Source organism: Hyaena hyaena, unplaced genomic scaffold (genome assembly GCF_003009895.1).
Source record: "Hyaena hyaena isolate Hyena2069 unplaced genomic scaffold, ASM300989v1 scaffold_158, whole genome shotgun sequence".
In the NCBI taxonomy this organism is placed as follows: Eukaryota; Metazoa; Chordata; class Mammalia; order Carnivora; family Hyaenidae; genus Hyaena; species Hyaena hyaena.
In genome coordinates this window covers 1,259,588-1,287,024 of record NW_024080790.1, presented here as the reverse complement: position 1 = coordinate 1,287,024, position 27,437 = coordinate 1,259,588, and the positions used below count along the sequence as shown (strand labels likewise).

The following is a 27,437-nucleotide window of genomic DNA, read 5'->3' as shown; positions in this document are numbered from 1 at the left end:
AAATGTCCATCAACTGATAAATGGATAAAGATGTGGTGTATATATATACAATGGAATATTACTCAGCAATCAAAGATAATGAAATCTTGCCATTTGCAACAATGTGGATGGAACTAGAGTGTATTATGTTAAGTGAAATAAGTCAGAGAAAGGCAAATATCATACAATTTCACTCATATGTGGAATTTAAGAAACAAAATAGATGAACATAAGGGAAGGGAAGCAAAAATAATATAAAAACAGAGAAGGATACAAACCATAAAAGACTCTTCAACACAGAGAAGAAACTGAGGGGTGCTGGAGAGGTGCTTGGGTGGCAGGATGGGCTAAATGGGCAAGGGGCATTAAGGAGGACAATTGTTGGGATGAGCACCGGGTGTTATATGTAAGTGATGAATCACTAAATTCTATTCCTGAAATCATATCTCACACACACAGACAGAAGTGTGGATCCAATGAAAAAAATTAAAAAACACACAATAAATGAATAAACAAAATGTGGTATATACATAAAATGGCATGATACAACATGGATAAACTTCAATAACATTCTGCTAAGTGAAATAAGCTAGTCCCAAGAAAACAAATATTGTATGATTCCACTCATATGAAGTAATTAAAATAGTCAAGTTCATAGAAAAAGAAAGTAGATGGGGCGCCTGGGTGGCTTAGTCGGTTAAGCGTCCGACTTTCACTTAGGTCATGATCTCGCGGTTCGTGGGTTCGAGCCCCGCGTCGGGCTCTGTGCTGACTGCCGGCTCAGAGCCTGGAGCCTGTTTCAATCTGTGACTCCCTCTCTCTCTGACCCTCCCCTGCTCACGCTGTCTCTCTCTCTCTTAGAAATAAAACATTAAAAAAAAAAAATTAAAAAAAAAAAGAAAAGAAAAAGAAAGTAGAATGGTAGTTGCCAGGGTAAATGGGCAGGGGCCCTTTAAGAAGTATAAGTTTCAGTTTTGCAAGATGAAAAAGTTCTGATGACCTGTTGCACAACAATGTGAATATAACTTAACACTACTGAACACTCAGAAATGGTTAAGATGGTAGGGGTGGCTGGTTGGCTCAATTAAGAGCATGCAACTCGTAGGTTCAAGCCCCACAACGGGTATAGAGATTACTTAAATAAACTTAAAATTTTTTTTTCTAATTTAAAAAATAAAAAATAAATGGTTCAGATGGTGTATTTCATGAGTTTTTTACAATTTTTTTTGAAAGGCAATGTACTCATGGTAAAAAAAAAATTTCAGCAACACAAAAAGATATTAAAAAACAAAAACAAACTGTGAGGTAATGTGGGTATAATAAGTAGACAGAATCTTCCCCTTTTTCATACAAATATGAATACCAGCAAAGACTATTCTGCACCTTGCCTTTTCTCTTAATAAGAGATCTTAGAGATTGAGTGTCTATATGTGTGTATGCCTCATTCTTTTTAATAGCTACATAATATGCCAATATCCACTACAACTTACCCAACTAGTATATCTATAGTAAGATGTATTTTTACTTATTTTGAGAGAGAAAGAGGAAGGGTGTGTGCATGTGCAAGTGGAGAAAGGGCAGAGGGAGAGGGGGGTAGGGGAGGAGGATAGGGAGGGAGAGTGAGGGAGGGAGAGAGATTGAGAGAATCCCAAACAGGCTCCACACTGTCAGTGCAGAGCCTGATGCAGGGCTCAAACCCACAAACTTAACTGACACTTAACTGACTGAGACATCCAGGCACCCCAGTAACATGTATTTTTCTAAGCAAATTGTGTTAAAGACTTTGCACACCAATTTTGCATATTTTTTTCCTAAACAAAACTGTTTAAATTTCACTCTTTATATATCCTCCAAGCAACTATAAATGATAACTGATATCTGGTTTGGTTTGAATTTAATAGTGTTTCACCTTGGCTCATTTCTACTAGGGTATATGTTGATTGTGCCATTGTCACCAAAGATATGATCAAGGAAACACATGAAATACATATTGTCCTCTGATTATGGTCACCCTTTACTCAATCATCCTTATAAATGGTTTGTCAACAGTGTACCTTTTATGGTGTTTAACTCTGGGGAAATTTAAGACAAATACAAATACACACACACACACACACACACACACACACACACATATACACACACTTTTATTACCTAACTAAAAAAAAAATCTCTTTCACTTCAGTGTCTCTAGGTCTACTATCTGGTTTCTTTTAGAGCAAGCAAGGTATATTGAGTAAGGGCTCTATAGACATATTGGAGTTTGAATCTCAGTTCTACCATTTCCAAGTTAATCCACCTCTCAGAGCTTTTGGTAAACCAAGGGCAATACCATCTATCTCTTACGTAGAAAAAAATCACCACACAGGGCAAAAAGTCCATTTGAGACGACCAAAGTGCTGTCTCTATTGAACTAGCACTGCCCAGGGAAGTCAAAGACTTGCTCAGAGAAGTGGGAAAGGACAAGAAAAAGTCTGACGAGCTGAGGAGAGAAAGGGTCCTTCTGGTAGAGGCAACAACACATCCAAAGGGTGAGAGTTTGTGCAGAGCCACAAAGCACCCATATAGGTACTGACAAGAAGGTGAGGAGTAACTTAGTCAACAAGTACTTCCTGAGCGCCTCTAGGCACTGAAAATACAACCTTGAGCAAGAAGGTCCCTACCTTCATGAAACGTATAATCTTGTAGGAGAGAAAGACAACCTAATAAAAAGCAGTAAGTGGTCTAATGAGAGCAAATGAAGTACTAAGAGAGTAACATGGAGTTTTACTTTGTATAGAGTGGCTGTATACTTTGTATACAGGGAGAGGGAGAGGGGGAGTGAGAGGGAGGGGGGAGGGTAGAGAGCATCCCAAACAGGTTCCACACTGTCAACAGAGAGCCCCTTTTGGGGCTGAGATCATGACCTGAGCCAAAACCAAGAGTCAGACACTTAACCAACTGAGCCACCCAGGTACCCCTATCTATCTACCTACCTACCTACCTACCTATGTTTTTAAATATTTATTTTTATTTATTTTGAGAGAGAAATAGAGAGCATGCAGGGAAGAGGCCCAGAGAGAGACAGAATCCCAGGCTGGCTCCACACTGTCAGCACAGAGCCTGATGTGGGGCATGAACCCCACGAACTGTAAGATCATGACCTGAGCAGAAATCAAGAGTCAGATGCTTAGTCAAATGAACCACCCAGGCACTCCTACTTTTTATTTTTTTAAGTAAAATCTATACCCATTGTGGGGCTCAAACCCATAACCCTGAGACCAAGAATCACATGCTCTTTCAACTGAGCCAGCCAGGTGCCCCCAGGAATTTGAGTTTTTCTAAGCAGGCTTCACACCATGAGAGAGGCTTAAACTCACAACCCTGAGATCAAGACCTGAGCTGAGATTAAGAGTCAGGCGCTTAACTGACTGAACCACTCAGGTGCCCCAGGAATTTGCATTTTAAAAAAAAAATTTTTTTAATGTTTGTTTATTTTTGAGAAACAGACAAGAGTGCTAGAGGGGAGGGACAGAAAGAGAGGGAGACACAGAATCCAAAGCAGACCCCAGGCTCCGAGCTGTCAGCACAGAGCCTGGCGTTGGGCTCAAACCCACGAACCATGAGATCATGACCTGAGCCAAAGTCGGATGCCCAACCAACCGAGCCGCCCAGGCACCTCAGGATTTGCATTTTAAATAAGTATCCAGCAACCTCCTCCTTTGCCTGCAAGGGTAATTCTGATGCATTAAAGCTTCAAAATCAGCTCGACGAACAGGGCTAATAGAGGAAGGCCCTCAACTGAAGCTGACTGGCAATGTCAAAATTAGGAGACTACATAGAACCAAGAATCTAGCTGGGCATGGAGTAATCTAGAAAGAAGAGTCAGAATGGATTATGAAATTTGAAGGTACCAAAGCAGAAAATAGAAGGCAGGACATCAGAGCATGGGGCTTAAAGAACAGAGGAGTCAAAGATAGGGAACATTCTGGGGGAACCACTAACAGTGGCCATGATCTCTGGCACTCTTAGGTTGGTTTTCCCAGCAGAGCACTAGGAGGGGAATACAGATACCTTGCCTCACATAGACAAGGTGACTGGGCCTTACACTGCCCAGGATGTGCATGTAATCACTCTATCCAACCTTTAAAAGAGAATATATCCCTCTTTAGTAAGTACTGCTCCTATCCCCATGATTCTCCCCAAGTACCCACCATGATGCCAGCTACTGGTCAATCTGTAGAAGACTTCCAGGCCACACAAAAAACATACAGAATGCCTCTAAGGGTTAATGACTGGCACCAATCACCAACATTCTCTACTTGGCATATATTAGAGCACCCTAACACTGTCATATACTCAAGGCCATTCCAGGTCAGAAACTTCAAAGCCCACTTCTTATACACCTTCAAACCCCACACCTATGCACACCCAGCCAGTCGTCCACTACTCCTACTATGCCTCACCAATATAATCTACGCTCCCATGTCCTTCCCCACAATTCAGACAGAAATTCCACAGAATCCAGCAAGGCAGAGTCCTGAATTCCTGAGGCTGCTGAAGCCAGTTCCTATGCATGGTTTGGTAGGAAGAGGTACAATCTGAAAGAGTGCTCATTCTGTGTAAAGGGAATATCTTCAGCCTACCTAAAGAGAGCACCAAGATTGCTATAGGATTCTGTACAGGAAACTTTTATCAAAAATTAACTAGTTAAACCTAGTATATTTAAAAGGAGGGAGGGGCGCCTGGGCAGCTCAGTCAGTTAAGCATCTGACTCAATTTTGGCTCAGGTAATGATTTCAGTTTGTGAGTTTGAGCCCTACATTGAGCTCCATTTTGACAGTGTCAAGCCTGCTTGGGATTCTCTCTCTCCTTCCCTCTCTCTCTGCCCTTCCCCTGCTCATACTTGCTCTCGTTCTCTCTCTCAAAATAAATAAACTTAAAAAAATAAAATAAATAAAAGGAGGGAAAGTGGGCTCTTGGGAGTAGAAACTGAAGTGTGGGGAAAAGGTACAAGGTTGGATTTTTGAAGATTTCACATTTAAGTAATTAACTTATAAAATACAAAGTAATGTGCAATCTAGTTCAAACCTTTATATGTCAACTACCTGATTCTTCTTTTAATCCAAAAGCTGGTTCCACACTAAAGAGGGGAGAATGCCAAAAGATGACTTAAGTAATCTCCAATATTATTTATGGCCATAATCTTGAACTGCTTGCCCTGTCCTTTCTTACACTCCACCCACTATCCTGATTCTCTAGGTTTCTGACTTAATGATTCAGTTTCCTGTTTCATCTTTGCCTCACCTTATCCCTAAGGCTTCTTTCATTGCACTCAGTTATTCTGTCATCAGCCACTCGAAAGTAAATAATCTGCCTACCCAGATCCCCAATTTTTATCCACAGCACTCATGCCCCGTTCCATGAGCAAGGTCTCTGCCAGGCCTATCCTGATTTTGTAAATGTGTCTCAGAGAGAGACAAATGTATTAGATGATTCATCTCAAGCATGATAGATGGCTCATTCAGCAAAATACTGGAATCACCAAAGATAGAATAAAGAGAATGAAGATGAGCCAAGGCCAAATGACTTGACCTTACTCTGACATTCTAAGGCACACTTCTTAGCCCTCAAGTACTACTCTGGGTACTCTTACCCAGCACCCCATCTCAAGGGATGCTTCCAGCCCCACCAGTAGGACTAAGAATACATGGTAAGCAAGACCTAGCTAGGCCTTTGCCCAACAAAACTGACCATCTCATGAGGGAGACAAATAATTACAGCATCTACAAGTAAAGATAATACACGTAGAGATGGAAAACTAAGAAGGACAGTCTTGGGGCGCCTGGGTGGTTCGGTCAGTTAAGTGTCCAACTCTTAATTTCAATTTAGGTCATGATCTCACATTTGTGGGATCAAGCCCCACATCGGGCTCTGCACTGACAGAAAACAGAGCCTGCTTGAGATTCTCTATCCCTCTCTTTCAAAATAAACACACATACATTAAAAAAGAAAAAAAAAAAAAGACAGTCAGGTGAAGTTACACCTAAGCTGAAACTTCAGAATGAACAGGAGATACCCAGGCAGTGGCAGAGCACTTGAGGAAAAGTGATCCTTTTTTCTTTCTTAAAATTTATTTATTTTGAGAAGGAGCAAGTGCAAACAGATGAGGGGCAGAGAGAGAATCAGAAACAGGATCTGAGCACCGTCAGCATGGAGCCCAACATGGGGCTTGATCTCACAAACCAAGAGATCATGACCTGAGCTGAAATCAAGAGTCTGTCACCTAACAGACTGAACCACTCAGGCACCCAAAGGGAAAATGTTCTAAGTAGAGGGAACAGCATATAAAAAGATCTTGCAGCAAGAAAACACATCGGAAGAGATGAGGGGTTGGGAGGCCAAAGTAGAAGGTATCCTGAAGCAAATGATGCTGGAAAGACCAAAAAGGGCCTCATGAGATATCTGAAGTTGTTTTATAATTCACTTAACAAGTATTCACGGAATGCCTATAACGTGCCACTCACTGTTCTAGGCATTAGGAATATATTGTAAATAAAAGAGACAATATTCTGGTTCTCAGAGAATTCTTTTTTTTTTAATATAATTTATTGTCAAATTAGCTAATATACAGTGTATACAGTATACTCTTGGCTTCAGGAGTAGATTCCCGTGATTCATCACTGACATACAACACCCAGCACTCATCCCAACAAGTGCCCTCTTCAATGCCCATCACCCATTTCCCCGCCCCGCCAACCCCACACCCCCATCAACCCTCAGTTTGCTCCCTGTATTTAAGAGTCTCTTATGGTTTGCCTTCCTCTCTGTTTGTAACTGTTTTTTTTTTCTTCCCTTCCCCCATGGTCTTCTGTTAAGTTTCTCAAATTAGGAGTGAAAACATATATCTGTCTTTCTCAGAGAATTTAATTCTAACTGGAGGAGACCAGGGATGACTGGTTGGCTCAGTTGGTAGAACAACCAACTCTTGATCTCAGGATCATGAGTTCAAGTCTCACACTGGGTGTGGAGCCTACTTAAAAAAAAAAAAAAAAAAATTTAAATAAAAAAATTAACTGGAGGAGACTATAAACAAATATGTGAATAAGCTGGAAAAATAACACATATTAATAAGTGCTATGCAAAAATTTAAAATAGGTGATGTGACAACGGACGAATGGATCAAGATGTGGTTCATCTATACGATGGAATACTACATGGCAATGAGAAAGAATGAAATCTGGCCGTGTGTAGCAACATGGATGGACCTTGAGGGTGTTATGCTGAGCGAAATAAGTCAGGCAGAGAAGGACAAATATCATATGTTTGCACGTATAGGAGGATTAGGAGGAACTTAACAGAGGACCATGGGGGAGAGGAAGGGGAGAAATGGTGGGAGAAAGGGAGAGAGGCAAACCATGAGAGACTCTTGAATGCTAAGAACAAACTGAGGACTCATGGGTGTGGGGGGGGAGGAGGGAGTTGGAGGAGGGCACTTGCGGGGATGAGCACTGGGTGTTATATGGAAACCAACTTGACAATAAACTATTTGTAAAAAATAAATAAAATGTTTACCGAAAAAAATTTTTAAAAATTTAAAAATTTAAAAAAATAAAATAGGTGATGTGAAAGAAAGAATATGAGTGGCTACTGTGGAATAATTAGGTGGTGAGGGGAAGGCCTCTCTGAGATAACATTTAGAAACAAGTATATCAAACAACAAACAAAAAAAAAAAACAGACAATCATTTAAAGACAAAGGGAAAAAGCATTCTAGATGGGGATGACAGTACATGTAAAAGCCCAATGGCAAAATCATTGAAGTTTCTTTAAGCAGGAAAGTTAGACCATGATCATTTATATATATTATAAAGATCACTCTGGCTTCAATGTGCAGAGTGGAAGAGAGGTAGGGAAGGATAAAATCAAGACTGCAGGTAGATATGAGAATGGCTTATGTACACTGGGAAGACCCCAACAACAACGACAATGATTATGATGACAACAACCAACATTCACATAAAACTTACTGGGTGCTAATCTATTGTTCTAAGCATTTTACATGTATTAATTGATTTAATATTCACAAATACTCTATTTTATAAATCAGAAAACTAAGGTACAAGGTACAGGCAATGAAGAAGGAAAGAAAGCAACTGGATCCAAGAAATAATGGGGAGGAAAAGTCCTAGTGATAGGCTGGTTGCTGGCTGTAGGAGGGGAAGGGAAGCCTTACAATGACTACCAGGCTTTGGGCCTAGTAAGTGTGTGCTACTTACATGTGATGAGGACAATGGATGAGGACCAAATGGGGAAGAGCAGGAGGTTGCATATTGCAGAGTATGCTAAACATCCTCGTGATGTTTCCATGTGAGCAGTTGGAAACTGTGGTCTATAGAAAGATCTGGGCATCATCCATGTGTAGATGGTTAAGCGGAGGTGTCAGAGAAGTTGAGATCACCTAGGAAGAGTATAAGGAAAAGGGGAAAAAAAAGACATAGAAACAGAATGCTAACACTTAAAATACAACAAGAATCATTTATAGCATCAAAATGGAAATACTTTAATGTCTCTCAATAGAAAAATAGCTAAATACAGTACATCTATTCTACAAAATATTATACAATAGCCAAAATAAAGGAGAAGTTATTTTTATGTACCAACATACTATAAGGAACATTACTGAATCAAAGAAATACTAAAATAACATATAAAATGTGACCCCATTTGTGTAAATAAATAAAACACAAAACTTAACACTCTTTCTAGGTTCATACACATGTATATCAACACAAAGAAAAAAAAAGTCTGGAAGGTACATTCCAAACACTAACAGGTTACCACTTTTTTTTTTTTTAATGTTTTGTTTATTTCTGAGAGAGAGAGAGACAGCGAGAGCAGGGGAGGGTCAGAGAGAGAGGGAGACACAGAATCTGAAACAGGCTCCAGGCTCTGAGCTAGCTGTCAACACAGAGCCTGACGCGGGGCTCGAACCCACAAACCGTGAGATTATGACCTGAGGTGAAGTCGGACGCTTAACCGACCGAGCCACCCAGGCACCCATAACAAGTAACCACTTTTGAGGAATACATAAATAACTGAAATGAGTGCAGGAGAGCAAGAGAATTAAAAATATCTGCAGATTTTCATTTTTTTTAGATTATATTATTACATTTCCTATAATATTAAAGATCAATTTTTCAAAAATAATGGGAATTTCAGGGTGCCTGGCTGGCTCAGTCAGTAGAGCATGTGACCTTTTTTTTTTAGAGAGAAAGGGGGAAGGGTGCCTGGGTGGCTCAGTTGGTTGGGCGGCCGACTTCAGCTCAGGTCATGATCTCGCGGTTCGTGGGTTCAAGCCCTGCATCAGGCTCTGTGTTGACAGCCAGCTCAGAGGCTGGAGCCTGTTTCAGATTCTGTGTCTCCCTCTCTCTCTGACCCTCCCCTGCTCACGTGGTCTCTCTCTCCTTCTCTCAGAAATAAATAAAACATTAAAAAACATAAAATTAAAAAATTTTTAAAAATAGAGAGAAAGGCAGAGTATGCCCCAGCAGGGGAGAGAAGCAGATGGAGAGCACGTGACTCTTGATCTCAGGATTGTGAGTTTGAGCCCCACGTTGGGCACAGAGCTTACTTAAAAATAATAATAATGGGAATCTTTGTTCTCTTTCCCTCAATTTTTTCTGTGAACCTAAAACTGTTCTTTAAAAAAAACTTAATTTTTCTGGGGCGCCTGGGTGGCTTAGTCGGTAAAGCGTCCGACTTTCGTTTAGGTCATGATCTCGCGGTTGGTGGGTTCCAGCTCAGAGCCTGGAGCCAATTTCAGAGTCTGTATCTCCCTCTCTCTCTGACCCTCCCCTGCTCACGCTGTCTTTCTCTCCTAGAAATAAATTAAAAAATAAAAATAAAAAAAAAATAAAACTTAATTTTTAAAAAATTTTTATTTATTTTGAGAGTGCGTGGGCATGTACAAGGGGGAGAGGGGCAGAGAGAAAGGGAGACAGAGAATCCCACGCAAGCTCTGCACTGTCAGCATGAAGCGTGACACAGGGCTCTAATCAACAAACTGTGAGATGATGACCCAAGCTGAAATCAAGAATCCGACGTTCACCCAACTGAGCCACCCAGGTGCCCTTAATTTTTTTCAAATGAGCAGAAGCGGGAGCCTACAAAGGATATCCTTTGCTTCAGATACTAAATTTTCTCTGTTTCTTCCACCCCGGATGACTCTGGTGCTCAGATCTTATGGTTTCCCATCTGCCCACATCTGAGACGTTACCACCACACTACCTAATTCCATGGTCTACCCTGAATCACTGGACTCAGGCCAAATCTGACCACCAATCCCCTAGCCTGGGCCAGAGTCCCAGGAGGAGAGGTCAAACACTAAAATCTTAAACAAACATGGGAGAATGAGGAGCGCCTGTCTGGCTCAGTCAGTAGAGCATGTGACTCTTGATCTTGGGGTTGTGAGTTTGAGCGCCATACTGGGTACAGATGCTAACTGTACTCAAGGACAGGGATCAGGTAACCCTGATCAGGCCAGCGAAGTCTCAAAGGGGAAAAGGTATTTGAAGGTCTGGAAGCAGTTTTGCAGTGTTGAGGGATGTGACTGGGGGACAGTCAGGTAAAATCAGGCAGAAGTGGTATGGAGTGAGTTAAAGAGCCAATACCACTTATATATATTCCAAGCAAAGTGCTATAGTATCATGGAAACTAGTTTCACAACAAAGGGAAAAAGGGAAGCCAAATACTGTGAAGGGGTTGGGGGCGGGGCACAGGGGTATGTGTGTCTAGGAGTATCTAGAGGAGTCACTTCACATCAAAGCAGCAATTCCAGGAGGCACAGTATAAACGTTTAGAAGCTGGAGCAGAAGAAAGAGGCCAAGGACTTGGCTCCTTCCTGAAAAGTAAGGAGGTTCTAAAAATAAGGAGAAAAGACACTGAAACAATGTTTTTCCTTATGCAGTAAATTAAGGCAGAGAGATCATGGCAGATTTCTGGTGACTGTACTCTTAGGTTTCAACTTCTGAGGATGAAAGACAACATATTTGGTCTACATGTTTTCCTGGTTACCCAAAGAAATGGCACTACCTGGGCCCTACCCAACAGCTGATTCACCATCAATTAGTCTGTATCACAGCCTGCTGAGCCTTACATTTCACACAGTCACATACCAGACTCTAGAAAAAAACAACCTGGTATGAGCTGTCAAAGTCCTCTCAGTACCTGACCTCACCCGATGGGGTAGGTTTCATTTCAAAACTGAAAGGAACTGAAGGCTGGGGAAATCCAAAGATCAGCAGAGCTGGGAACAGGTGGTTCCCAGCAGAAAAGGGTCCCAGGCTGGAACTCAAAACAGAAACCAGACAACTGATAAGACACGATTTATGATGTCTGTCTCCAAGCCTCATATGTTTTCCAATATTTACAAAAGGGCATGACCATGCTTATCCAACTCCTGACAACTAAATATCTAATTATCCAAGTGTTCAATGAACTTCCTGGCTTTATTAAGTTTTTTTTTCCCTTGCAAAACTAACTTTATTAAGTTTTAGAGCTCTGGGTTAACTCCAATAACTGGGATACCTTATGAGTTTTACAGTTCTTCAAATGAGCCACATTTTTATTTATTTTGAGAGAGTCTCAGAGGGAGAGAGAGAAAGCTCAAAAGCATGAGTGGGGGAGGGAAAAAAGAGGGAGAGACAGAAATAATCCCAAGCAGGCTCCACACCGTCAGCACAGAGCCAGAAACATGGTTCAAACCCACAAAACATGAGATGATAACCGAAACTGAGATCAAGAATCAGATATTTAACCAACTGAGCCCCCAAGGATCCCCCAAATGGGCCACATTTTAATCATAATGAATTTTATCAGCTCTTTGTTCTTCTTCATGTCCCCATGAACCCTCAGCAAAATTTGTGTCTCACTAGAAAATTTCCCAAGTTTTTTATCATGGCCCTCTCAATAGAGCAATATTCAATACAATGAAACTCTAGTTCATCAAATAAGTCAAGTTATTTGATTGAGGATCACTGTTAACTAGCTGAGTGACCTTGAGCAAGTCACCTTTCTGGACTCAGTTACTTCTTCTGTGAAGTAAGAAGGTTGGAAACAGATGGAAACCTCCTTGAGATAAAAAAAGATTTAAGTTTTTAAGGTTCCAAAAGGTTCAACAAGGGGAAAGCAGAGCTATTTTAAAAACACACCTAAAGCATATCATGATGAAATGTTAAGCATGAAGAAAAAAAATTTACAAACTTCCAAAGGGAAAGGACAGGTACTTACTTACAAGGAAAAATAATCCTACTGGCATTGGACTTCCCACCTGTATCACTTGAAACTAAAAACAGGAGAAAGCTGCATGTAGACTTTGCAGTGGGTAGAACTACTATATAAGAATCCTAAACCAAGTCAAGACATCATTCCTACATTATGGTAAAATACAGGAGTGCCTGGCTGGCTCAGTTGGTAGAACATGAGACTTTTGATCTCAGGGTTCTAAGTTTGACTCCCACATTGGGCATAGAGATTACTTAAAAATAAAATCTTTAAAATATACATATATAGGGGCGCCTGGGTGGCTCAGTCGGTTGGGCGTCTGATTTTGGCTCAGGTCATGATCTTAGGGTTCGTGGGTTTGAGCCCCACGTCAGGCTCTGTGCTGACAGCTAGCTCAGAGCCTGGAGCCTGCTTCCGATTCTGTGTCTCCCTCTCTCTCTGACCCTCCCCTGCTCACGCTGTCTCTCTCTCAGAAATAAATAAAACATTTAAAAAAAATTTTTTTTTAATTTTTTTAAAAACAAAATTGCAGGGCGCCTGGGTGGCTCATTCGGTTAAGCCTCCAACTTCGGCTCAGGTCATGATCTCATGGTTCATGGGCTCAAGCCCCACATTAGGCTCTGTGCTGACTGCTAGCTCAGAGCCTGGAGCCTGCTTCCGATTCTGTGTCTCCCTCTCTCTCTGACCCTCCCCTGCTCACGCTGTCTCTCTCTCTCAGAAATTAATAAAAACATTTAAAAATTTTTAAAAAAATAAAATTGGACATATAAGGACCTTGAAAGTGCCAAGCAGGCCCCTTTTCTAAGACCACTCAGAGAAAGTACTTTATTCAAATTAATATTTAAAATTGGAACAAAGCTGGGAAAGACAAAGTATACATGAGACATGTTTTCCCTCTCCCCCACAAAAAGACCTTTTAATAAGGTTGTACCAGATGACATCTGATGGTCTTTCCAACTACAAACTAAAACTGTCCTGTATACAACTGTCCCTGGAAGTCAGGGTTTGTGAGTTGTTCATCACCTAGTGGCCTGATGAAGTAAATGCAGTTTTGTCACATGCCCGGATAAACTTCCAGCCATTTTGTGAACTCTAACAATGTGTACAGGACAACAGTCTAATGGACATTAGATTATAAGAGTAGAAGATTGCAAACCCTGCAGACTCATACATAGTTGTAGAGACTCAGCTCACCATTTATTCATTCTCCAAAGATACAGGAAGAGCCCATACTTTGTGCCTAACCATAAGAAGTGAAGCACAGATTTACTGCAAGGCTGCACTTGCAAAGCAATAAAAAATAGAGACTGCTTTTGTGTGGACCAATCCAAACTGAAAGCAAGTTTAGATGCTATGAGAAAACTACAAATATGACTTATAAATAGGAAGAGTGTCTTCAAATGTTCACAAGATTGGCATATGGAAGATGGCTTGTAATTATCCTAAATGGTTCCAGGGGACAGGCCTAAAACTGGTAAATCATCTCAATTAGATTTAATTTCAAAATAAGAAATAACTTCTTACCAAAGAGAACTAGTCAACACATAATGAGATTCCTCAAGAAGTGATGAACTCCCCAGCAATGGAAGAATTCAAGAACTTGGGTGATCATCTGTCAGGGGGATGATGGAAAGTAGTCCTGTAACCAGATGGCAGACAGGAGACAAGGAGACTGACTATGGTAAAGGCCCTTTCCAACTCCAAGAGTCTACCATTCTAAAGAAAACAAAAACAGGGGCACCTGGGTGACTCAGTCGGTCAACCATCCAATTTGATTTCAGCTCAGGTCATGATCTGACATTTCATGAGTTCAAGCCCTGCACTGGGATACTCTCTCTGCCCCTACCCTGCTCACACACTCTCTCTACCAAAATAAACTTAAAAGAATTAAAAAGAAAAAAAAAACACCACCAATAAATAAAGAGTCCTCCCTTTGTTTTTGTTTTTTTTTAAGTTCCAACCAGGCAGTACAACATAGCGGGCTGAATACCACTTTCCACTTGAATAACTATGGACAAATTATTTAACTCTATTTGCCTCCCTTTCATTAACTGTAAATTTAGAATAGTACTTACCTCATAAGATTACAATGAAGATTTAAATAATAAACTTCTGTTAAGTACTAATATATAGAAAGTGTATAAAATTGGGAGCTTGAAAAAGAAAGGTGGGGGGGAGGTGGAAAGTGAAACCTAAATGTGCTGCTTGTTTTAGTTATCTGTACCCAACTCTTAACCAAAGCATTCCTGACTTTGCTGGCCAGAGGCTAGGTTCCCTAGGCAACCAGCCTCAAAAAAGAGCCCAGACCTACCTTCTTCAGGAAGGCAGTGTTCTCCATCCTAAAATCTGGCATCTTCCTTTACACAAAGCAGGCTCCTGAAAACCTCACAAATACCACCACTCCAAAATCAAGAAGTTGAACAGGTGTTATTCTTCTCACTTCATAAGGTCAATCAGAACATTGGAGTTAGAAGGGATCTAGGAGACCATCTAGAGTAATCCTTTTGTTGTTTAATGAATGAGGACAATGAGGCTGAGAAGAATGAAATCCTGGATGTGGCAAGTTTGTGAGTAGGTTAAGACAAGATCACAGGCATCCTTATTTCTAGCCCACTGGTCAAAATTTCCCATTTTTCAGATGGGAAAAATAGGACTGGACCTACTAAGCCACCTGCCATATGCTACGTACTTTACACAGGTTAAGAATAGAAACAATAGAGTGTAGAGACCATGAATGTGGACTCCAGAGCCAGACTGTGTATTCAAATCTCAGCTCTACCACACTATGTGAGTTTAAGCAAGTTTCCTAATCTTTCTGTTTCTATAAAATAGGGATAGAAGTGACTACCTCATAGGGTTACATTAAGGACCAGATGAGATAATCTATGTCAAGTGCTTGTTGTAGGGGCTCCTGGCTGGCTCAATTGGGAGGGGTTGCAACTCTTGACCTCAGGGTTGTGAGTTCGAGCCCCATGTTGGTATAGAGATTACTTAAAATATTTACTGGGTGCCTGAGTCAGTTGAGCACCCAACTCTTGATTTTTACTCAGGTCATGATCCCAGGGTTGTGGGACTAAGCCCTGAGTTGGGCTCTGTACTTAGTGTGGAGCCTGCATGAGATTCCCTCTCTCCATCTGTCCCCTTCCCTGACTCCCACTAAATAAACAAATAAATACATACATACATACATACATAAATGTTTTTAAAAAGAATAAAATAAAAAATAAAGTGCTTGATATATATATACTGCTCATCTTCTCATCATTACCAGTTGTATGAGAGATAATCACAGTAACAAAAAAGTCTGGACAAGCTCCTATTTAGGTCCAAGAATAGTGGGTAAGATACAGGTATTTATTCAACTCCATTTCCTGGCACCAGCCAGGGAACACTCAACCCCTCAGCAGAAGACCATAACTAACCCATCACTCATTTGTTTGGATCTAGAGAACATTTACTTCAGAGAATAACCGTACATGCTACAGTGTTAAGATGCTTAAGAGCACAAATAGAGGGATGCCTGAGTGGTTCAATTGGTTAAGCGTCTGACTTAGACTGAGGTCATAATCTCGCAGTTCATGAGTTCGGGCCCCATGTCGGGGCCTATGCTAAAAACAGCTTAGAGCCTGAAGCTGCTTCAGATTCTGTCTCTCCCTCTCTCTCTTCCTCTCCCCTGCTCACACTCCATCTCACTGTCTCTCAAAAAATAATTTAAAATGTTTAAAAAAATAAAAAAGAGCACAAATAAAGCTTACATAGGAACCCAAGTGTAACCTTTAGATCTATGCTCACCTCAAGCTGGACAAAATGCAGTTCTTGTCCAGGCTCTTGCCCTCAATCCATGATGGCCATACAATGTAGTACAATGTAACGGTTAAGAAACAAGAGTGCCAAATGGGGTGCCTGGCTGGCTCAGTCAGTGGCATGCAACTTGATTTCAGAGATAAGTTCAAACCCCATGTTGGATGTGGAACCTATTTAAGAAAGAAAGGAAAGAAAGAGCAGAAGAAAGCAATGGAGTCTGACCTCCCAGGCACAAATTACTTTTCTGTCATTTATATTTGCTGTCACTTAGGCAAATCAGCTGAACTCTTTCTAAACCTCTATTTCTCCATCTACTTTAATTATGATAACAGTGACATTTGGTAAGCACTTTCTATGTGCCAAGCACTATGCTTCACAGGGCTTACATCACTTAATCATTACAATCTCACGAGGCAGTTACTATTATTACCTTCAATTTATAGAAGATGAAGAAGAGGCAGTTTTCTCATTCAAAACCATACAGCTAGTTACTGGCAAAGCTGTGAAGTTGGTGTAGAAGTCTGACCCCAGGGTCTATGCTCCTTAGTCCTACACTGCTCTACTTCTCACAGCACCAGCCTTCTTCATGTGGTTGCTATGCTGTTAAAATAAGACAATCTATATAAACTGGTTCATCAGTTAGCCAGTACTATTATTGTTGTTGTTACCATCATCAATCCCTTTGAGCCTCTTCAAATAGTACTTCCTGAGTCCCAACTTCACCTAAAAGGAAATGGTTGTTTGCCTACCTAGACACCAGCTCACCAGGCAGCCTGGGGTGCGGTTCTAGTATTTCGTTACTCTCGTGTAATACAAAAGTAATTATCTGAGTAGAAATACAAAGAAATATTTTCTAAAAACCTGTTACTCTATAAAAAATATGTATTAATGTATTTTTTAAACAATTGTTTTTAAAATATTTAACCCTAAAGCCCAAACCCAGGGCCCTAACATCTTTGTTTTTAAAAATAAAATCTTTATAGGGCACTAGGGTGATTCAGTTAAGCGACCAACTCTTGGTCTCAGCTCAGGTCACAATCATGATTTGTGAGATGAAAGCCCACATCGGGCTCTGTGCTGACAGCATCCCTGCTTGGGATTCTCTGTCTCTTTCTCTACCTGTCCCCTGCTCACACACTCTCTCTTAAAATAAATAAATGCTTAAAAATATACAAAAAAATAAAATCTTCACTATTCTCAGTAGAAATAAAACATATGCTGGGGCACCTGGGTGGCTCAGTAGGTTAAATGTCTGACTTCAGCATAAGTCACGATCTTGCAGTTCCTGAGTTCAAGCCCTGCATTGGGCTCTGTACTGACAGCTCAGAGCCAGGAGCCTGCTTCAGATTCTGCGTCTCCTTTTCTCTCTGCCCCTCGCCCCTGCTCGCTCCTATGCACTTTCTCTCTCTCAAAAGTAAATAAACATTAAAAATAAAATTAGGGGCGCCTGGGTGGCTTAGTCGGTTAAGCGTCCGACTTTCGCTTAGGTCATGATCTCGCGGTTCGTGGGTTCGAGCCCCGCGTCGGGCTCTGTGCTGACTGCCAGCTCAGAGGCTGGAGCCTGTGTCAGTCTGTGACTCCCTCTCTCTCTGGCCCTCCCCTGCTCACGCTGTCTCCTCTCTCCTCTAGAAATAAACAAAACATTAAAAAAAAAAAAAGTTTAAAAATAAAATTAAAGAAAGAAAAAGAGGGGCACCTGGGTGGCTCCACTGGTTAAGTGTCTGACTTCGGCTCAGGTCATGATCTGTTTGTGGGTTCAAGCCCACGTTGGGCTCTCTGCTGACAGCTCAGAGCCTGGAGCCTCCTTCAGATTCTGTCTCCCCCTCTCTCTGTCCCTCCCAAGCTCATGCTCTCTGTCTCTCAACAATAAATAAAAACGTTAAAAAAAATTTTTTAACAAAAAAAGAAGAAAGAAAGAAAGAAATGAAATACATGCTTATTAAAAAGCTTTTGGAGGGGCGCCCGGGCGGCTCAGTCAGTTAGGCATCCGAATTTGGCTCAGGTCATGATCTCACAGTTCTTGGGTTCGAGCACCGCATGGGCCTCTGTGCTGACAGCTAGCTCAGAGCCTGGAGCCTGTTTCGGATTCTGTGTCTCCCTTTCTCTCTGACCTTCCCCTGCTCACACTGTGTCTCTCTCTCTCTCTCAGAAACAAATAGAGCATTAAAAAAATTTTTTTTGAAATAAATAAATAAAAACAAAATAAAAGTAAAAAGCTCTGGGGGGCACCTGGGTGGCTCAGTTGGTTAAGCATCTGACTTTGGCTCAGGTCATATCACAGTTTGTGAGTATGAGCCCCGCACTGGGCTTGCTGCTGACTTTTTTAAACCTCTGACTTGATTTCAGCTCATGTCATGTTCTCAAAGTTCATGAGTTCAAGCCCTGCATCGGGCTCTGTAATGATAGCACAAAGCCTGCTTCGAATTCTCTCTCTCTGCCCCTCCTCCACTAGCACTCTCTCTCTCAAAATAAATAAACTTAAAAAAACTTCTTTCAAAATAGAAATATACAGGCCACTGACCACAGGTCTTCCTTCAGCCACTGACATGGCCCAGCTGGTGACAACAGAGCTGCTGCTCCTTCTGGCAGGGGTGACTGCAGTGTGGGCAGCCCAGCCCAGGACTGAGCTTCTCAATGTCTGTATGGACGCCAAGCACCACAAGGAAAAGCCAAGCCTGGAAGACAAGCTGCATAAGCAGTGCAGCCCCTGGGAGAAGAATTCCTGCTGCTCTGCCAACACCAGCCAGGAAGCCCATAAGGACATTTCCTACCTGTACAGATTCAACTAGGACCACTGCGGACAGATGGTACCCGCCTGCAAACAGCACTTCATCCAGGACACCTGCCTCTATGAGTGCTCCCCCAACCTGGGGCCCTGGATCCAGCAGGTGAACCAGAGCTGGCGCAAAGAGCGCATCCTGAACGTGCCCCTGTGCAAGGAGGACTGTCAGCAATGGTGGGAGGACTGTCGCACGTCTTACACCTGCAAGAGCAACTGGCACAAGGGCTGGAACTGGAGCTCAGGGTATAACCAGTGCCCAGTGGGAGCTGACTGCCATCCCTTCCATTCCTATTTCCCCACACCTGCTGCTCTGTGCAGTGAAATCTGGAGTCACTCCTACCAACTCAGCAACGATAGCCGAGGGAGCGGCCGCTGCATCCAGATGTGGTTAGACCCGGCCCAGGGCAACCCCAACGAGGAGGTGGCAAGGTTCTATGCCTTGGCCATGAGTGCTGGGACCCTGCCCCATGGGGTGGAGCCTCTCCTGCTCAGCCTGGTCCCAATGCTGCAACTCTGGTTGCTTAGCTGAGCTCCCTTCACCTTGCAATACCTGCAAAGCCCTCCCCTGTTCAGCCCCATAGCTCCCAACTATTCACTTCCTGTTCCTTGGATGGGGATGGGGCTCTAATTGACGGCATTTGAATAAACCAGAGACTCAACAACAACAACAACAACAACAACAAAAAGAAATATACAGTATTCATTTAAAAAAAAGAAAAGAAAAGAAATTGTCCTCAGGGTGCCTCTCTCTCAAAATAAATAAATAAACTTTAGGGGCACCTGGATGGCTCAGTCGGTTAAGTGTCTGACTTCAGCTCAGGTCATGATTTCATGGTTCAGGGATTCAAGCCCCATATCAGGCTCTGTGCTGACAATTCAGAGCCTGGAGCCTGCTTCAGATTCTGTGCCTCCCTCTCTCTCTCTGTTCCTCCACCACTCTCTAAAATATAAATAAAAGATTTTTAAAATTTTAATTAAACTTTCAAAAAACACTTTATGTAAAAAAAACTGTTCTCTTTCCCTTTTCTACATGCCATTCTCAAAATCAGTAGTCATTTCATCCTCATAAGAAGACTAATGTCATTTATCATTATCTCCATTTGACAAGTGCAGAAAGTGAGGTTCTGAGAGGTTCAAGACCAAACAGCTAGTAAATGGATGACCAGGGTTTCTGGAAAAGAACTTTCGATATGGAGGAAGGTAAAGATAGTAAACTCCTTCACTTATCCTGAGAAGTAGCTAAGACAGAGGTTCCTAGAAGATATCTAAAAAGAACCAAAACTGATAGCAAGATTTTAAAGAAGCTCCTGCTCTAATAAGACAAGACCAAACAGAAACTGTAATCCAAAAAGCCAGTAATACAGTGAGCTATCAGCAATCCTGCCCTCCCAGAAGCACTACAAATTACTGATAAGCCTGACAAAGCAAGACTTCATCTCTGAAGAGATCCATACCCTTGCATACCAGTCCCTACCTCCCCATTTCCAAAATGATGTTAGAGAGCACAGCACTGTTCAGGTCAAAATAAGCACGTTTTAGACCAGGCAACTTGAGGGCAGGAACAATATATTATTTATACGCATCTTTCCCTTATTATCTGGTACACAAACTCCTATACATTCAATACATTTTTGTTTAAAATGTGAATAAACGTATTCATTCAACTGCAATGTGCTAGACACTATTTTAGGAGATGGCAACATAGCAACAAGCCAAACAAAGTCCTAGTCATCAGGAAATTTACATTCCAGTGGCAGGTGACAAATAATAAACAGATTATAGTAGAGAGTCCCCAGTACAGTGCCTGACACATGGCAGGCATCCCTCAATAAATATATGAATAATGAATGAATGAATGAATGTTACACCAAGCAGTGATAAGTTCTGTGGAGAAAAATAAAGCAGGAAAAGGGAAGAAGGAATGAAGAGAGCAGAGGATGGCTTTTACTCTAAATAGGATGGTCAAGGAAAACTTCACAAACTAGGTAACAAAGCAGAAACCAGAGGAGATAAGGGAGGAGGCCATACTGGTAACCTGAAGAAATGTTCCAGGCAAAGAATACAACTAAGAAGTTCAACGCTTGGCATGCTGAAGCAAGTGCAAAGAGACCAATGTGTCCAGAGCACAAGGGGAAAGTGATAAAAGTTGAGGTCATAGCAGCTGAGGGGGAGCACTGAAGATACTATGTGGCCTCCTAGACCAGTGTTAGGACTTTAATTTTTAACATGGGTGGGACCCAGTAGATAGTTTTCAGCAGAGGAATGGAATGATTTGATATATACTTAACAAGATTACTCTGGTCACTGTTCAAATTAGATTGAGGGAAGACAATTTAGAAGGCTATTCTAAAGGTAGCAGCGGAGGTGGCGAGAAGTGTTCAAATTCTGGATGCTTAAGGTAGAGCTCATAGGACCTACTACTGCTTGATTAGATGAGAAAAGCAAGAAAAGGAACAGAGTCAAGGGAGAGTCCTCCATATGCTCAAAACAACTGAAACTAAAATGGGGAAGAATTGGCAGAGGTACATGTTGAGAGAAGTTCCAGAATTAATCTGCTGAATATGTTAAGCTCAAGAAGCTATTAAGTAACCAAGTGGAGATGGTATCTTGTAGGCAGTTGGATATGAGTCTTGAGTTCAAAGGAAGACATCCAAGCTAGTTAATACACACTTGAGAGTTGTGTCAGGATATAAATGGTATTTGAGGTCTTGAAATTTTGAGAGCACATAGGGAATGAGTAAAAACGGAGAAGGGATGCAAGGACTAATCTGATGGATGCAAGTCCATCATTAGAGGCTGAGGAGATAAGGAGAAATCAGCCAAAAGAGGGGTGGGGGGCTGAGAAGAAGGGGCCAGTGAAGTAGGCAGAGAACCAATGGAGTGAAATTCTGGAAGCGAAATGAAGTTAATGTGCAAGGAAGGAATCTGAGGTGCTACAGGTCAAGAAGATAGTGACTAAGAAATGACCACTGAATCTGTGTGCTATTTTCTAAGCATGTTCTTCCCTACTCCACACATAGTATTTTTTTCTCTTAGTGCAGGTAAAATTCCAGTATTGTCCAATGAATAATCCCCCAAATTGTCCAGTAAGGTTTTTATTTAATCCAGCTATATCCATGTCTCAAAAAACAAAAATCAATGTTCAATCTGGATACAACAGACTTTACACAGAGAATAATGTTAAACAAATGCTCTGTCTGGTTGAATTAATTGTCTAACAAAGTTCCCAACTAAATCTTGCTTGTGCTCAGTAGGTGGGATCAGAAAAATGAGCTATTTAAATGTACTTCTTTTGTTCTGCCATTAAATAGCAATTATTCTTGAAATCTTTTCCATCCCCCCTAACTCAAACATCCTAACCAGCCTAACAAAGACCCTAAGCTTCCATATATACACCCCCTTAAAAACAAAGCAGAACACAATCATATCCAAAACTTGGAGAAGAAAGGGATATGCTGGGGCACCTGGCTGGCTCAGTCAATGGAGCAGGCAACTCTTGATCTCCAGGATTATAAATTTGAGATCCACATTTGGTATAGAAATTACTTAAAAATAAAATCTTAAAAAAAAACAGGCAGGGGGGTGAGGGCGGGATATGCTATGCCTTGCACTCTCTTTCCTTTATTGCACAGAGGGTTAATAATCATTTGCTAATTCAAAGACTGTGCTTTATTTGCATTTTCTCCTTACAATCTCTAGACCAAAAGTACAATTTCTAATACCTTCATCTTTAAAATTTTTTTTAATGTTTATTTATTTTCGAGAGAGAGAGTGTATGTAAGCAGGGAGGGAGAGAGAGAGACACAGAATCTGAAGCAGGCTCCAGGCTCTGAACTGTCTGCACAGAGCCTGATGCAGGGCTTGTACTCATGAACTGTGAGATCGTGACCTGAGCCGAAATTGGAGGCTTAACTGACTGAGCCATCCAGATGCCCCTCTGATATCTTCATCTTAAAAGAGAATTACTGCTACAAAATAAGGATTTAGACTCTCTGTGCTCTAGTAAGCATAATCAAATCTCAATAATGTACACTTCTGAAGCAGAACAACAATCACCAAAAACTGGATCATGCAAACATCCTTCATAGCTTCCTGAAATGGCTTCAACTTCTAAATAGACTATGCACTCTCTGCCTTTGGGCCTTTGCTTCCCTGCCTGGAGTTACCCTTTCCTGCCCTCCACCTTGTAATCTGCCAACTTGGGACTCAGCCTAAATATCAACTTCGCTAGGTAGTCTTTCTGAATCCCCTCCTAGGGTGAATTAAGGGCCCTCTTCTAAGCCCATAGCATCCTCTGCTTTTTCATATCCTAATACCTTAAAGGATTCTACTGCAAATCTGTTTACTTGTCAGTGTCCCTCTCCATATCATAAACATCTTGAGGGCAAAGAACAAAATCTCATTCATTTTTATAGCTTTAGTGTATGGGACATACCAAGCAATCAATAAGCATTTGCTAACTGGGGTGCTTGGCTGGCTCAGTTGGTATAACATGCAACTCTTGATCTTGGGGTAGTGAATTCAAGCCCCACACTGAGAGTAAAGTTAAATTTAAAAATAGTAGGGGCGCCTGGGTGGCTTAGTCGGTTAAGCGTCCGACTTTCGCTTAGGTCATGATCTCGCGATTCGTGGGTTCGAGCCCCGCGTCGGGCTCCGTGCTGACTGCCAGCTCAGAGCCTGGAGCTTGTTTCAGAGTCTGTGACTCCCTCTCTCTCTGACCCTCCTCTACTCACACTGTCTCTCTCTCTCTCTCTCCTAGAAATAAATAAAACATTAAAAAAATAAATAAATAAGTAAAACATAAAAATAGTAATAATTGAAAAAAAATTTTGCTGATTGAATGATTAAGACAAAATTTGACCTGGAATATTTTATGATTTTTATAGCACATTTTCCTTGATAAACCAATTAGACTGAGACTAATACTAAAACTACTCGTATCTAATCATATCCCCAGCTGATAGTAAAAACAAAGAAATTTTCCCTACTTGATATCAAAAAAAGAGGATAAAAAAGAGACGTGGTGCTTCAGATCAGTTCAGGAGTTCTCATGCCAGCTGCTCTTTCCTGGTGCAAGAAAGCAGCCTATGCTTCCCACAGCATATGAGGGGCAAAGGCACCTCTGAATTGTTCTCTTCCACTGATCCCTTCCACTGATCTTGGTTCCTCTTCTTCTCTCTGCCCTTGTCTTTTCTCTTTTCCTTCCTCATTTTCTATATTTTACATTTGTACTGTTCTCATTTTTCCTTTAACTTTTCTCTCCACTCCCTTCTCCATGCCTTATTTCAGTCAGAGTAACCCTTGGGAATCCACAGGCCTTGCTTTCCCCAACTGGGAGAACTTAGACCAAGGATGTTGCTGTATTTCCTGGTCACTTTTGAAAGGCACACCAATATATTTCTTATGTTTTTGAGGAAACTCAGTAGTAACCCCGCAACGGTAGCACAGGGTCACCAGTATATGAGATTATTATTACTATTGTTCCTCTCCACAAAGTGGGTAAGAAGTATTTCATAGGCTATACTTTATAATATCCCAGAAAGTGATAGGGTAGAGATCCTCTCAATTTACTATAATTTCAAATAAAAGAAATATAAGAAGCTAAATTTGAAAGAGAAAAAGAAACTTTTTTTTTTTTTTTTTTTTTAAAAACTGCATGTTGATAAGGCAAATTTAAAAAACTGTAGTACATTTGCTGGACAAGGTAGATTGGGAGGTAAATGTGGTTCCTGCCTCCACAGTCTCATTGGGGAATAATTCCCACCACTTCCCAAACCCATAAACGTAGACATTAGAGAAAAAGAGGAAAGAGTTTTCTTAAACCGAAAGGATCAGGAACTTAACATAAGTGGACAAGATGCTCCGGGGCAGAAAAATAAAGGCTGGATTGGAAGCTTTCTGAGTTAAAGATAAAATTAATCCATGTGTAAAAGTCTGTGAAACAAGCATCAAAAGCCAAGGAGAGAGGAACAATTCACAACTAGAAGTCAAGAGATCCAGCTCAGGTCCTGACAAGCTGTGTAACCTTGGGCAAGTCACTTCACTCCTCTGATCCATAGATAGCTCTTCCATAAAATAGGCATATTTATACCTTCCTGGCAGGGCTGTCTGTGATGATTAGTAAATAACGTGAAGTCACTTTTAAAACATTCCATAAACATGCCAATGTGAGTTAAAAGGAAGCAAAAATCCTTCCTCGGAATAGAATATAAATCCTGTGGTTCAATTTCCAAAGTTTAAGTCTGACTCACCTTCCCAAACTCATTAAACCCCTTAACTAACCTGCAGTCATTCAAATGGGAGAAGAGTCATGTGTGAGGCTCCAGAGGTGGGGCAGTGACTATTTAGTCAATTGTTCCATATCTCAATGGCTTCATCTGTAAAATGGGTGGTGTGGAATTCACTCATGTATACACAAGATAGTGTAGGTCTGAGGAAGGGAGTGGAAAATTTACCTTAAGTGAGTAAAATAGTTACATAATCCACCCCCTCCCCCAAGATATCCAAGATCATCAAGTATCCGTACTCCTTGGATAGAATTAGAAAAGATCATTTAATCTGTTGTCTTACAGATGGGAAAATCAAAGCCTAGTTTTGAACTGCATTGTAGACTTCTCAAAGTTAGACAGTGGCAGAGCTGGAGCTAGGGGCCAGAGCCACAGATTCTCAAGTCCAGTCCCTCTTTACCAGATCTCTGGGTCATCCATGGCACCTATGCCCTATACAACACACTATCAACACCAACACACACTATGATTTAATTAACAGCTAAATGTGGCCTATAGGGGGAGTGGGAGCTGTAGAACTTTGGGGGAAACAGGGAGGCTAAGAGCTGGGAAGGGGAAGTCTTTATTGAAGGAAGAAGTGAGTAAAATCAGGGAAGTACTCAGATAAGAAGAAATTAATAAAAATTTCGGGCAGAAAGCTTAAAATAAGCAGTCTTCGGAAGAAAGACCCATGTATACAATTTTCTTTAGGGGAAATAAATATGTGGCAGATCTAGAGACCAGAGTATTTTGAACAGGATATAATTTTCATTACATAGAATTTCTCTTGTTGCCTTAGTAACATTTACTAATAATTTAAATTCCCTAAACAACTCTGTCGCCCTATAAGACAAGGCCATCTGCAGAGACCACATCTAGCTCAGATCGCCCAGATTCAAATCCATATTTCCCTTTTTAATAACTGGGCCTGAGACAAAATCCTTCACCTCTCTATATCCCTGTAAAATAGAAATTACATCACCTCCATCTGAGGAGCTTTATGAGGATTAAATGTGTATATTAATCATTTTAGTCACAACCTAATAATGGTTTGTCACTTCAGTTGTGATGTGCCTTTTTATTTCATGTAAAAGAATAGAAATTACCAAAGTACACTACATATAGTAAGAATAAATACTTTTTTGCAAAGATTTAGTTTCTGTTACATATGCCTGTGCATATAGGAGTTATTCTGTAAAAATGTATCACTTATGATGGCTTGCTTTTAAAACTGCTGGAGTGCCTGGCTGGTTCAGTCAGTGGAGCATGTTACTCTCAATCTTGGGCTTCTGAGTTCAAACCCCACAATGGGTAGAGCGATTACTTAAAAATAAAATTTAAAAAAAAAAAAAAAAAAAAGGTCGGGGAGATTTCAGTGGCTCAGTCAGTTAAGCGACCAACTCTTGATTTTGGCTCAGGTCATAATTTCATGGTTGGGTTTGTGAGATCGAGTCCAGGTCCATGCTAATAGCACAAAGTCTGCCTATGATTCTCTCCCTCCCTCTCTCTCTGCCCCCCCACCACACTCACATCCCGCTCAGGGGCTCACGTGCACACTCAAATGCTCTTTCTTAAAATAAATAAACTTTTTAAAAAATGTGAGAGCCACTGAAATTACAGAATAAAGCTTCAGACAGTGCCTGGCACAAAGTTAGCACTTAATCCTAGTACTGCCATTGTTGCTATAATGTACCCACCAATTAAAGTTGTTTATAGAATTATACAAGGTAATGCAAAGGCACTTTGAAAACTATGATATAGGACATTAATGTAAGTTAAAAGAAGCAAAAAGCCCTTCTTTCCATCTCTAACATCCACACAAGTAGAGCCCTGTTCAGGCACATATTCCTTGCTTGACCTACAAGTTATTTGTTACATTGAACTGAAGAATTCACAGACTACGATTTACTTAACACTGTCATGCTCTGTCAATATTAGGAGAGAAATGGAGGCGTGGTGCCAAAGTAAAATATTTATTTTTACTTGGTTGGGACACTAGGGTGAGGAAGGCGGAAGTCATGCCCATGGGTAGCTGAAGGAAGCAAGTGAGTCACACAGAGAACTGCTTGCTCCCACAGAGCCAGGTAGACTTAAACGTGCCACAGTCAAGGCTGGACTGACAGAAACTTCAGCCCTTGGGTAGGGATGAATCATTTCCCCCTCCCTATTCTCACCCAGATATCTCATAAAAAAAATAAAAAATTTTTTTTTAATTTAAGACAACAGCATTTGAGCCAAGGTGTAATTCACACCAGGAGAAGCTGGAAACCACCAAAAGATACAAACGGGGTGACTATGCACCAAAGGGTTACCTGTGGGGTTCTTTTAAATGACAAGCTCACC

The 27,437-nt window shown here is 41.2% G+C and overlaps 2 protein-coding genes across 18 annotated transcripts in view; one reads left to right on the top strand and one right to left on the bottom strand.

The window, feature by feature from the left end:
• The window catches only part of ASPRV1 (aspartic peptidase retroviral like 1), a 115,138-nt gene that overhangs the window by 85,699 nt on the left and 2,002 nt on the right, over window positions 1-27,437 (bottom strand). For 11 of the 17 annotated variants that reach the window (XR_005529726.1, XR_005529730.1, XR_005529725.1 and 8 more), the window contains one exon: window positions 8,237-8,418. The exons of 1 other annotated variant lie outside the window; for it this stretch is intronic. The gene's annotated coding sequence lies outside the window, so the exon portion shown is untranslated. Of the gene's footprint in view, window positions 1-8,236; window positions 8,419-14,553; window positions 14,682-16,034; window positions 16,217-16,476; window positions 16,534-25,110; window positions 25,259-27,437 lie in introns of those variants that run through there. 5 more of the 17 variants (XM_039239584.1, XM_039239585.1, XM_039239583.1 and 2 more) reach the window with 5 other exon arrangements.
• On the top strand, window positions 18,565-19,484 carry LOC120236664 (folate receptor alpha-like). The gene has a single exon (XM_039239595.1). The coding sequence runs from the start codon at window positions 18,851-18,853 to the stop codon at window positions 19,355-19,357; it is 507 nt and encodes a 168-aa protein (XP_039095526.1). The 5' UTR covers window positions 18,565-18,850; the 3' UTR covers window positions 19,358-19,484.